The 10,895-nt window shown below is 61.3% G+C and overlaps 1 protein-coding gene across 2 annotated transcripts in view; it reads left to right on the plus strand.

Annotated features, from left to right (window-relative positions):
- Positions 1 to 10,452, plus strand: part of LOC117869602 (guanylate-binding protein 1-like) — a 12,595-nt gene extending 2,143 nt beyond the window's left edge. The window contains exons 2-11 of one of the 2 annotated variants that reach the window (XM_034756573.1): positions 3,395 to 3,599; positions 3,846 to 3,973; positions 5,418 to 5,527; positions 5,927 to 6,129; positions 6,435 to 6,677; positions 7,738 to 8,018; positions 8,302 to 8,514; positions 9,074 to 9,176; positions 9,297 to 9,490; positions 9,716 to 10,452. In XM_034756573.1, coding sequence (XP_034612464.1) covers positions 3,413 to 3,599; positions 3,846 to 3,973; positions 5,418 to 5,527; positions 5,927 to 6,129; positions 6,435 to 6,677; positions 7,738 to 8,018; positions 8,302 to 8,514; positions 9,074 to 9,176; positions 9,297 to 9,490; positions 9,716 to 9,931 — 1,878 coding nt within the window. In that variant the 5' untranslated portion in view covers positions 3,395 to 3,412 and the 3' untranslated portion in view covers positions 9,932 to 10,452. The remainder of the gene's footprint in view (positions 1 to 3,394; positions 3,600 to 3,845; positions 3,974 to 5,417; positions 5,528 to 5,926; positions 6,130 to 6,434; positions 6,678 to 7,737; positions 8,019 to 8,301; positions 8,515 to 9,073; positions 9,177 to 9,296; positions 9,491 to 9,715) is intronic. The other variant, XM_034756575.1, reaches the window with a different exon arrangement.
- Positions 10,453 to 10,895: the final 443 nt, after the last annotated feature.

The following is a 10,895-nucleotide window of genomic DNA, read 5'->3' on the forward strand; positions in this document are numbered from 1 at the left end:
GCCCATAGCCCTAACCCCATAACTGTATCCCCTACCCCATAGCCCTAACCCCATAACTCTACCCCCACCCCAAAGCCCTACCCCATAACTACCCCCCCAGCCCATAGCCCTAACCCCATAACTACCCCCCCAGCCCATAGCCCTAACCCCATAACTGTATCCCCTACCCCATAGCCCTAACCCCATAACTCTACCCCCACCCCAAAGCCCTACTCCATAACTACCCCCCCAGCCCATAGCCCTAACCCCATAACTACCCCCCCAGCCCATAGCCCTAACCCCATAACTCTATCCCCTACCCCATAGACCTAACCCCATAACTGCCCCCACCCCATTGCCCTACCCCATAACTACCCCCCACCCCATAGCCCTAACCCCATAACTGCCCCCACCCCATCGCCCTACCCCATAACTACCCCCACCCCATAGCCCTAACCCCATAACTGTACCCCCACCCCATAGCTCTAACCCAGGGGTCAGTGGCACTCACACTGCCCGGGTCCTGGCCACTGGTCCGGGGGGCTCTGCATTTTAATTTTAAATGAAGCTTCTTAAACATTTTAAAAACCCTATTTCCTTTACATACCACACTAGTTTAGTTCTATATTATAGACTTATAGAAAGAGCCCTTCTAAAAACGTTAAAATGTATCACTGGCATGAGAAACCTTAAATCAGAGTGAATAAATGAAGACTCGGCACACCACTTCTGAAAGGTTGCCGACCCCTGCTCTAACCCCATAACTACTCCCATACCGTAGCCCTAACCCCATAACTACCCTCACCCCATAGCCCTAACCCCATAACTCTACCCCACCCCATAGCCCTACCCCATAACTACCCTCATCCCATGGCCCTAACCCCATAACTCTATCCCCACCCCATAGCCCTAACCCCATAACTCTACCCCATAGCCCTAACTCCGTCACCACAGCTGTGAATGGGCCCACAGACCCCAGTGCCCTTCCTCTGCCGATGGGGTTGTGACAGGTTCCCCCCGGGGTTCCACTGGAACTGGGGTACCCCAGAGCCCCCTGACCCACCAGCCTGGGCTCCCTCTCACCCTGTGCTGCTGTGACACGCTGTAAAACCCCCCAGCTGCACTTCCACCAGCATCACACAGGTCAGGCCACACCCAGCTGCAGTTACACACAGGCTCTCTGACCGCCAGCCTCCCAGCCTGGGCCCCAGAGCAGCGCCCTCCGGCCCTGGTCAAAGCTGGCCAGTACGTGGGTTCAACACCCCGTCCGCTTTTCCCTCAATGTGAGGAGAACAATGCACACTTGTGCGAACCAAGCCGAGATCTCCCCCAAGCACTGCAGACAGGGCCGGCTCCAGACACCAGCACAGCAAGCGGGTGCTTGGGGCGGCCAACGGAAAGGGGCGGCACGTCCGGGTCTTGGGCGGCGGGTCCCTCGGTCCCTCTCGGAGGGAACCACCGGCTGCCGAATTGCCGCCGAAGAATGAAGTGGTGGCGGTAGAGCTCCCACCGAAGTGCCGCTTGGGGCGGCAAAAACGCTGGAGCCGGCCCTGACTCCAGGCAAAGCTCACGCGTTTGGATTAAAACCTAAAAGAAGTTTATTAACTACAAAAGATCAAATGTAAGTGATTATAAGGGATAGCAAACAGACCAAAGCCGATTATCCAGCAAATACACCAAACCGCAAACTCAGTTAATACACTAACTAGATTGGATGTGAATTCGCAGAGTCTCGCCCTGATGGATGATCCACGCCGGCTGCAGATCCTTGAGGGACAAGCTGCCCTCGCTGACAGCTTGGAACCCCCGGGTGCTCCATACACAGACTAGAAATCCCTTTAGCCTGGGGCTAGCACTTCCCCCCGGTCAGACTTTGTTCCTCGGGGGTTTCCAGGGGTCTCTTTGGGTGGGGAGCGAAGAAACCCAGGTGACGTCACTGCCCACTTCATACAGCTGTAGCATCTGGCGGGAGCCCTTTGTTCCAAAGCCTGGTTCCCAGACTGGGTTGTGGGAAAATACTGACACCCCAAGATGGAGGCTGGAGTCATGTGGTCTCATCGCATGTCCCTGTCGCGTCACAGCAGCGTCACTCACAGGCTGTGTCTGGGGTTCTCAGGGAGGCTCCCCAGGTGGGAGATGAGCTTCTCCTAAGGCCTGTTGTTCTTTCCTAATGGCCCATTGCCCTGAACAGGCCATTCCCCACCCGCTATCTAGACTGAAAACATGGTGTTCCCCAGGTGTAACTACCTGTCATGTACAGATACACAGTCAATACTCATAACTTCAGATACCAAAATGTTCCATGCACACACCTAGGATGATCGTATTGAGCAAACCATCCCTTGTCCAATGACCCCTCACATGACTTGTAGCAAATGCAGCAGAATTCTGCCGTCACCCTCTCCTCCTCATCTCACGGTGAGGCCTACGGGGCGCAGTGTCACAGGGTCACCAACGCGTTTCGGCTGGAAGAAACCGGTTTGTGTCAAAATGGAGCTGGGTTGTGTTAAAACCAGAGAGCCAGAAAGGGTGAAAATCTGCCTAGAAATGCCATGGAAAAGGGAGCGGGGGCAGTTTGGGGTCGAATGGTTCGTTTGGAACCGAAGTTCACACACGTAGTGAGATTCTTCTAAAAAAAAAAATGTACAAAGGTTAAACGTTGTGTTCAGGCCCCAAGCAGATTTATTTGGGGGGTTTTGCTTTGACGAGACCACCAGACACGTTCCCCTCTCGGGAAGAGTCGAAACAATTCTTTCCCCTGGATTTTCCGGCCACTGAATGGAAACAAATCAACCTCCGCTCATCCCGCGGCTTCCGGGCAGCCGGAGAGAGCTCAGAGACGGGGTGTAATCGAGGCAAGAGGCCTCTGCGTGCCCCATGGCTCCATCCCGGGGGCTCTGGTAGCCCTTTCGATGGTCCTTCTAGGGGCCCCATCCCCACAGCCTCATGTATTGACCCTCACTCCCCCTGGGGGTGCAGGGTGGCGCTGTTATCCCCATTGTACAGATGGGGGAACTGAGGCACGGAGCAGCTGAGACCAGGGACAGTCAGGCCTTGCACTGCTGAGTGCAGCAACAACGAAACACCTTCCAAACCCTGGCCTAAGTGGCGGGGAGTCTGTGGGGGAGCTGGGATGTGACCCCAGATTCCAGGCTGGCCCTCTAAGCACTGGACCGTCCTGCCTGTCCAGCAGCAGCCCCAACAGCTGCGATTCAAGGGGGTCTGCAGCGATGCCCGGGAGCGCCAGGGCTTGTCTGCCCCGGGGTGAGCTGCCGCGGGCGACGCTGGGGTCCGTACGCTGCACCCGGGGCGGGTGGAAGTGTCTCCCGCAGTTTGGGGCGCCTGGCTCTGAGTCTCATTGCCCCTGCATGTCTGGCCCCCCACACATTGACCCTCCCCACTCTGTGTCCCGCAGGCCGCCCCCCCCAGCGCGATGGAGATCCCCATGCCGGCCCCCATCTGCCTGATCGAGAACAGCCCGGCGGGGGAGCTCCAGGTGCAGCAGGAGGCGCTGCAGGTGCTGGCGGAGATCTCCCAGCCCGTGGTGGTGGTGGCCATCGCCGGGCTGTACCGCACCGGCAAGTCCTACCTCATGAACAAACTGGCCAGCAAGAGATCAGGTGAGAGACGTGAGCCCTGCCCCCGGGCGCCAGGACTCCTGGGTTCTCTCCCTGGCGCTGGGAGGGGAGTGGGGTCTAGTGGTCAGAACAGGGGGAGGGGCTGGGAGCTAGGACTCCTGGGTTCTCTCCCTGATGCTGGGAGAGCGGGGGTCGGTCTAGTGGTTAGTGTGAGGGGCGGGGGTTGGAGCCAGGACTCCTGGGTTCCCTCGCTCTGCGTCTATCCCAGCTCCGCCCCTCTCTCCCCAGGGTTCTCGCTGGGCGCCACGGTGCAGTCGCACACCAAGGGCATCTGGATGTGGTGCCTGCCCCACCCCCGCCGGGCCGGCCACACCCTGGTGCTGCTGGACACCGAGGGGCTGGGCGACGTGGAGAAGGTGAGTGGGGGTGGGGGGGGGCAGCATATGAGAATCAGCCAATTTGCAGAGCAGGATGGAACGCCCCTCGGCACGCAGGGGCTGCTGGGACTTGTAGTTCAGGGCAAGGCATGCTGGGAAAGGGGATGGGGTATTTAAGGAGCTCCCTGTGCGAAGGGACAGACTCAGCGAGCCCCATGTAGGGGAAGGAGGGGCTGTCTGATGTGGGGTGTCGCCCTCTGAGGGGGGCAGTGCCAACTCTGGGAGGTCTGGGGATGCCGTGGCGGGGCTGGAATGGGACGCCCAGGGGCGTGGCTGGAAACGCTTGTCCTCTCCGGGGAGAACTGTTGAGATATCGAAAACGTTTCCCATCCCGAATCGTGATGAAAAATTAAAATGGGGCGAAAGTGCCAGGGCCTGAAAATCGGAAACGTGTCCTGGGTCCGGGTCACGCAAAAAACTTGGATCATTTTCAACCATTTCATTTTGATTTTCCACCTTTTTATTTTCTTTCTTAACTGGGTCTAAATTTATCAAAATGTTGGCAACGAGATGTCGCTTTGCCTTGCAAAACAGCAAGTTTCTGGTTAGACAAACGGCCAGTCGGGCTATTTCCACTATTCTGAAAATTTTTCCCCAATAATTTTTCAAGTTGGGAAATTCACCTTAACTGACCCTGTTTCACCAGTGATTTTGGTATCAACAATTCAGTGTTCTTCAGTGACAATTTTGTGACCCACTCTAGTAGTGGAGGGCAGGCCTGAGATTTGGGGGAGCCAGCTTCAAATCCCTGCTCCACAGACCCCCTGTGTGACCTTGGACTCAGTTTCCCCACCCCGCCTGCCAGAGGGAGTGTGACGATAAATACATTCGCTCTGGAGAGGGGCTCAGACATGGCCAATAAGATGGATCCTTGGAGAAGGATCCCGCAGCCTTGGCCATATGTTGGCTTCGCTCTGCGCTAGGTGGAGGCAAGAGCCGGTATCGCCAGCCACTAGGGGGCAAAAAAAAGTCGGGACCCGAAAAATGCACGAGAGCAGCTGAAAACCCCACGCCCTGCAGGGGGGCTGCTGCACCTGGACCCCATGGGACGGGGTGGGGAGGGGGTTGTCGCCTTCCCAAAGTTTAAATAGAGCCACGTGGGTTATAAACTTACTTCAGTAAAAGAAGAGCAATGTGAACTCCCACCCTCTCCCGTGCCTCTGGGAGCTGGGGATTTAACGGGGTGGGAGAGGGTAATACGCCAACCCCAAATAGCGACTCTCCTGGCTCCAAGAATGGGAATTCAGTGTGGCCTGAATTGGGACTCCGGAGAGCTGGGGGGCTGTTCCACTGGCCACCCTGCCCCCATGCCTCAGTTTCCCCATCTGTGCTGTGGGGCTGGCAATCCTGCCCTGCTGTCCGATGGCCTTTGAGCTCTGCGGCTGGGACACACTCAGGACGGTGACGGTGGGTGTCATTCCAGGGTGACGCGAAGAACGACACGTGGATCTTCGCGCTGGCCGTGCTACTCAGCAGCACCCTGGTCTACAACAGCATGGGCACCATCAACCAGCAGGCCATGGACCAGCTGCAGTATCCTTGCCTGGGGGCCGGGGCTGAGGGAGCTGGGGGGGCCTATGTCCCTGAGGAAGGGCCCCACGGTTCCATCCAAATTCTTGACCCGCAACGAAATCATGACCCACGGCGCAGGGTGTGCACCACGGCGCCCTCTAGTGGCCGCTCCGTGTGGTGGGTAACAACCCACTACTGCCACCAGCTGGCGGAGTCGCTGCTTTAGCTCCAGTGCTGTAGGGGGCTGCTCTGGACCCTGGGGGTGGTGGGTTCGATCCCTGCTTCCTGGTGTCGTAATGGAATATCCTCCCCATCCCCCGGTCCCTTCTGAGCCCCCGTTGCAGGTGGGTTGGGGGGCCCCGGGGGAGCATGACCACCCTGCGGGGGGGCTGCGTTTCCAGTTCCTTAGCCAGCCCCCAGCTACGTGGCGGAGCTGACGGAGCGCATCAAGGTGAAGGCGGAGGGCAGGGGCGGCCGGCAGGAGGGGAAGGATTCGGCCGAGTTCGTGCGGTTCTTCCCGGCCTTCGTGTGGGCCGTGCGGGATTTCACGCTGCAGCTGGAGCTGGACGGGCGGGAGATCACCGAGGACGAGTACCTGGAGAACGCCCTGAAACTAAAGCCAGGTAGGGGAGCGGTGCTGGCCCCAGGGGGGCACTAGGGGGCGCTGTGCTTGCAGAGGGGGTGACTTTTGCACGAGACACAAACCCAAGCTGTTGACACCTTGCGGGGGTTACCGGTCCCTGGGAGTTGGGGCGTTTGCTGTCCCGGCCACGTTCCAGCTGGGATGGTTCCCCGGCTCCCCTCAATCCCCTGTGGATATCGGGGTCTCTTCCCCCCAGGGGAATCTGTCCAACAGCCGCTGCGCTGCCCCCCAGAAGCAGCCGCATGTCAGTGCAGGGCTGCTGTCCAGCTCCCGTCTCCTCCCCAGGCAGCAGCCAGCGAGCCCAGCTCTACAACCTGCCCCGCGAGTGCATCCGCCAGTTCTTCCCAGCCCGGAAATGCTTCGTCTTCGTCCAGCCGGCTGACAGGACTGGCCTGCCCCGGCTGGAGGAGCTGCGGGAGGACGAGCTGGACTCCAAGTTCCAGGAGCAAGTGGTCCTATTCTGCCACCACATCTGGGAGACGTCGCAGCCCAAGACCCTCCTGGGCGGCCATGTGGTGACCGGGACCCGTAAGTGTGCATAGCCCTTGGGCTGGGGCGGCCACGGAGTCAGAGGGCCGATGGCCTGGAACTGCTCCGAACGAAGCCAGGCAGGACTCTGGTTTAGCCTCTCTCACCAGGGCAAGATGCCTACACGGCTTCGGCCTTCCTGGGTCTGACCTCGGAGCGTTCAGCCCCCTGTTCTCCCCGAGCTCCCCGCAGCGAGTCCCCCTGGGGGGGACCCCTGGGGCAGCCAAAGGGCCCTGCCCCCCCTGCAGCCAACAGCGACTCCCAGCCAGCGAGTGACCCAGACGGGTTATTAGTCGTGGGGAACCCAGCGTAGAACAGAGCTTGTGAGCACAGGGAGTGAGAACATTCAGTGAAGTCCATCTTGGTGGGAGGAGAGCCCAGAGTCAGGGCTTGCCCCCCCCCCGCCCCCAGGCCTCAAGCTGCCGGGCCCCAACATGCCCGTTGCCTCCGGTCTTTTGTCTCACTCCCGGGGCACAGTGTCACCTGGTTGCAAACTCTCCTGGCCATCGCCTACGAGGGTCTCAGCAAAAGTCACCCCCCCCCATTCCCACCACCCAGGCTTTGGTGCAATACCCAGGGAAACCGAGGCATACACAGCATTCGTGCAAAACAGTCAGGCTCACATAGGCTCATGTACAACATAATGAGGAAAAACCCACTCCGTCACAGGGGGTCACCAGCTCCCCATGCGATGCTGGGGCCAACGGGGCTTGTGGGGTGCCCCCTGGTGCTGCCCCTGCCCCCTCCAGCCGCGCTGGGCCCCCTGGCACTGCCTCTGATCCCCTCCGGCCACGCTGGGCCCCCTGGTGCTGACCCTGCCCCTCCGGCCGCGCTGGGCCCCCTGGCGCTGACCCTGCCCCCCTCCAGCCGCGCTGGGCCCCCTGGTGCTGACCCTGCCCCTCCGGCCGCGCTGGGGAACCTGGCGCTGACCCTGACCCTCCAGCCGCGCTGGGGAACCTGGCGCTGACCCTGCCCCTCCGTCCGCGCTGGGGAACCTGGCGCTGACCCTGCCCCTCTGGCAGTGCTGGGGAACCTGGCGCTGACCCTGCCCCTCTGGCAGTGCTGGGGAACCTGGCAGTGACCTACGTGGACGCCATCCGCAGCGGGGCGGTGCCCTGCATGGAGAGCGCGGTGCTGGCCCTGGCGCAGATGGAGAACTCGGCGGCGGTGCGGGAGGCCGTGGCTGTCTACAAGGAGCAGCTGGAGCGGCGGGTGGCGCTGCCCACGGAGAGCATGCAGGAGCTGCTGGAGCTGCACGCCCAGTGCGAACGGGAGGCGCTGCGGGCGTTCATGGCGCGCGCCTTCAAGGATGACGACCGCCGCTTCCAAGGGGAGCTCATGGTACGGCCCCTCACGCCGGCCCCGGGGGTTATGGGATAGCTGCCCCTCTGTGGGATGGGGGGGGTGGGGCTCCCCTGATCCCCTTCCCCAGGTATCTCCCAGCTCTGGCCCTTGCTTAGCTGGAGACCCAAGATGCAAGGCCAAAGGGACCCGGCCCAACCTCCAGCCCCGGGTGCATGCGGATTGGCTCACACACCTGCCCATTTGGCCCTGCCCCATCTGTACTTCCCCCCCCCCCCTCCACCCTGGCTCACGCCTGCCCTGTCTGTGCCCAACCTGGCAGCGCCGCCTGGAGGAGCAGAAGCAGGAGCTCTGCCGGCGCAATGAGCTGGTGTCCTCGGACCGCTGCATGGCCGCCCTGATGGAGCTGTCGGACGAGCTGGATGACCGGATCGGTGAGGGGGTCTACTCAGTGCCCGGGGGCTACCAGTGCTTCCAGGACGACCAGTGGCATGTGGTGGAGAGATACTGGCAGGTGCCAGGGAAGGGAGCAAAGGTAGGAGAGGGCTGGAGCCTGGCTCTGTCTGTCTGTGCGTCCCCTCATTCTGCAGCCCAAGAAGCCCTGCTGAGAGCATCAGGGGCAGCATCAGAATGCGTCTACCCCACCCGCACAGACCTCCCTGCTGTCCGCCTGCCCCGGGCCAGGTTCCCGTGGCCAACCCAGTCCTCAGCTGCTCTGCTGGGGCTGCTGGCGGGGGCCGGTTAGCGCTCGTGTGAAGAGGTTGTTTGTTCTGTTACAAAACGTGTTCAGTCCCCAGCTCATCCGGAACAGGTGCCGAGGGTGTCGAGTGGGAATGAAATGCTAATTCTGGAACTAGCGCCCCCTGGAGGGGAAAGGCCCCCCATGTCCCATTCCAAACCACCCTGAGCCAGTCAGTCCCCTGCCCTGGGACTGGATCAGGGCCCGCAACCCATAGAGGGGAAAGTCCTGTCTCCCAGCCCCCGCCTGCCTAGCCAGCCAGTTACTTTCCGGTGCTGTGATCCAGAATCCCGACCCGGATCCGGCCCCACAAGACAACCCCCCTGACCTTGTGTCTCCTACGCTCCATCCACAGGCCGAGGAGGTGCTGCAGGAGTTCCTCCAGTCCAAGGAGGCTGTGGCCCAGTCCATCCTGCAGACGGACGAGGCCCTGACGGAGAAGGAGAAGGAGATGGCAGGTACCACTGGGGGGACATCACGCCGCTGGGGCGGGGGAGAAGGTGCCTGGGTTGCAGCCCTGGTGGGCAGAGTCACCATGGCCCTCCCCATGCTGACCCACCTCTCTCTCCCCGTGCCAGCCGAGCGAGCCCGGGTCGAGGCGGCCGAGCGGGAGCAGCAGGTCCTGAAGCAGAAGGAGGCTGAGTTGCAGCAGAAGCTGGAGGACCAGGACCGCAGCTACCAGGAGAATCTGCAGCAGCTGGAGACGAAGCTGGAGGACGAGAGGAAGAAGATGCTGGAGGAGCAGGGCAAGATGCTGGATCAGAAACTCAAGGTACCGAGGGGGTGGTGCTTGGCACTGGGGGGACAGGATGGGCACAGCCTGAGCAAGGGTGCCCCTGCCACCGGCCTCAGCCTGCCCGGGGGTGGGACTCCCATCCATGGGGCAGCCAGGGTGCTAGCAAATGGCAGGCAAGGGGCGGGATACCCCCGCCTGTGGGGCAGGGACTGTCCCATGGGGCAGGCTGGGGATCCCCCTCATTCTGTCGCTGCCCCCCAGGAGCAGGAGGCCCTGCTGAAGGAGGGGTTCCGGGAGGAGGCCGGACGCCTGGAGAACCAGATCCAGCGCCTGCAGCAGCAGACCGAGGAGATCCAGAAGCCGTCATGGATCCAATCGGCGCTGGGGGTGCTGGGCGATGTGGCCACCCTCGTGCTACCTGGCTTCGCTGGCAAGGCCGCCGGGGTCGTCAGCAGCCTTGTCCGGCGGATGTTCTGAGGGGCCCCCGGCCTCCCACTCGCCTCGCTACCCCAGCGGCCTGTTCACCCGCGGAACCCCCTGCCACAGGACGCTCTGCCAACGAGCAGCTTAGTAATGTCCAGCAAAGTGTTGGGTGGTTCTGACTGCAACGCCGAGGGCTCCCAGCCCCCACGCTTCGTGGCCTGGGCTGCCCCCCCACACTCCGCTGGAGGGGTCAGGGAGGAATATCTCACCCCACAGAGCCTTGCAGGGAGGGTGCATTGTGGGAGACGTGCTACCTCAAGATGCACAGGTGCTATTGGAGAGGGATACTGGGATGGTTGGGCCTATTAGCCTGATCTGTGGGGCAGGACCCAGGCGAGGTGGCCACCAGACAACCACACCTGGAGCTGAGGCAGCCTTCTGCCCCGGGTACCTCCCCAGCCCCGGGCCGAGGGATGGGAGCTGGCGTGGGCGTCGGACGGGGACGCCTCTCTCCCTTCCTTGCAGCCGGACGGCTTTAAGCTCTGCAATTAAATAAACCTCCCCCACAAACCTCACTCTCATGTCTGGGTGTTTTTGCTGCTCTCTGGTGACGTGAATCGACACCGCTGGAACTAAGAAACATGCGGGACAGACGCTGGCGCGCCGGGACAAGCTGCGAACCCGCCCTGGCTGCCCTGAATTTGGGCTGTCCAGGCAGGATCAGTGCTGTGAGATTGCTAAACCGCAGGTTGGCTAGTGGTTACAGCAGAGGGGGCCTGGAGCCAGGACTCCTGGGTTCTCTCCCCAGTTCTGGGAGGGAAGTGGTGTCTAATGGTTAGCGCAAGGGGGCTGGGAGCCAGGATAGGGCCTGTCAGGGCATAGAGTTCTCACCCGCTTATTAGTGAAATACCCAGGGAGGTCCTGGCAGTGCAAATGTTGGAGGACAGTTTAAGCAGCGGGATTGGCTGGCACCGGCGGGGGCATCGGGAAATGGACACGGAACCAAACCCCCCAGCTG

This window comes from Trachemys scripta, chromosome 24 (genome assembly GCF_013100865.1).
Source record: "Trachemys scripta elegans isolate TJP31775 chromosome 24, CAS_Tse_1.0, whole genome shotgun sequence".
NCBI lineage: Eukaryota > Metazoa > Chordata > Testudines > Emydidae > Trachemys > Trachemys scripta.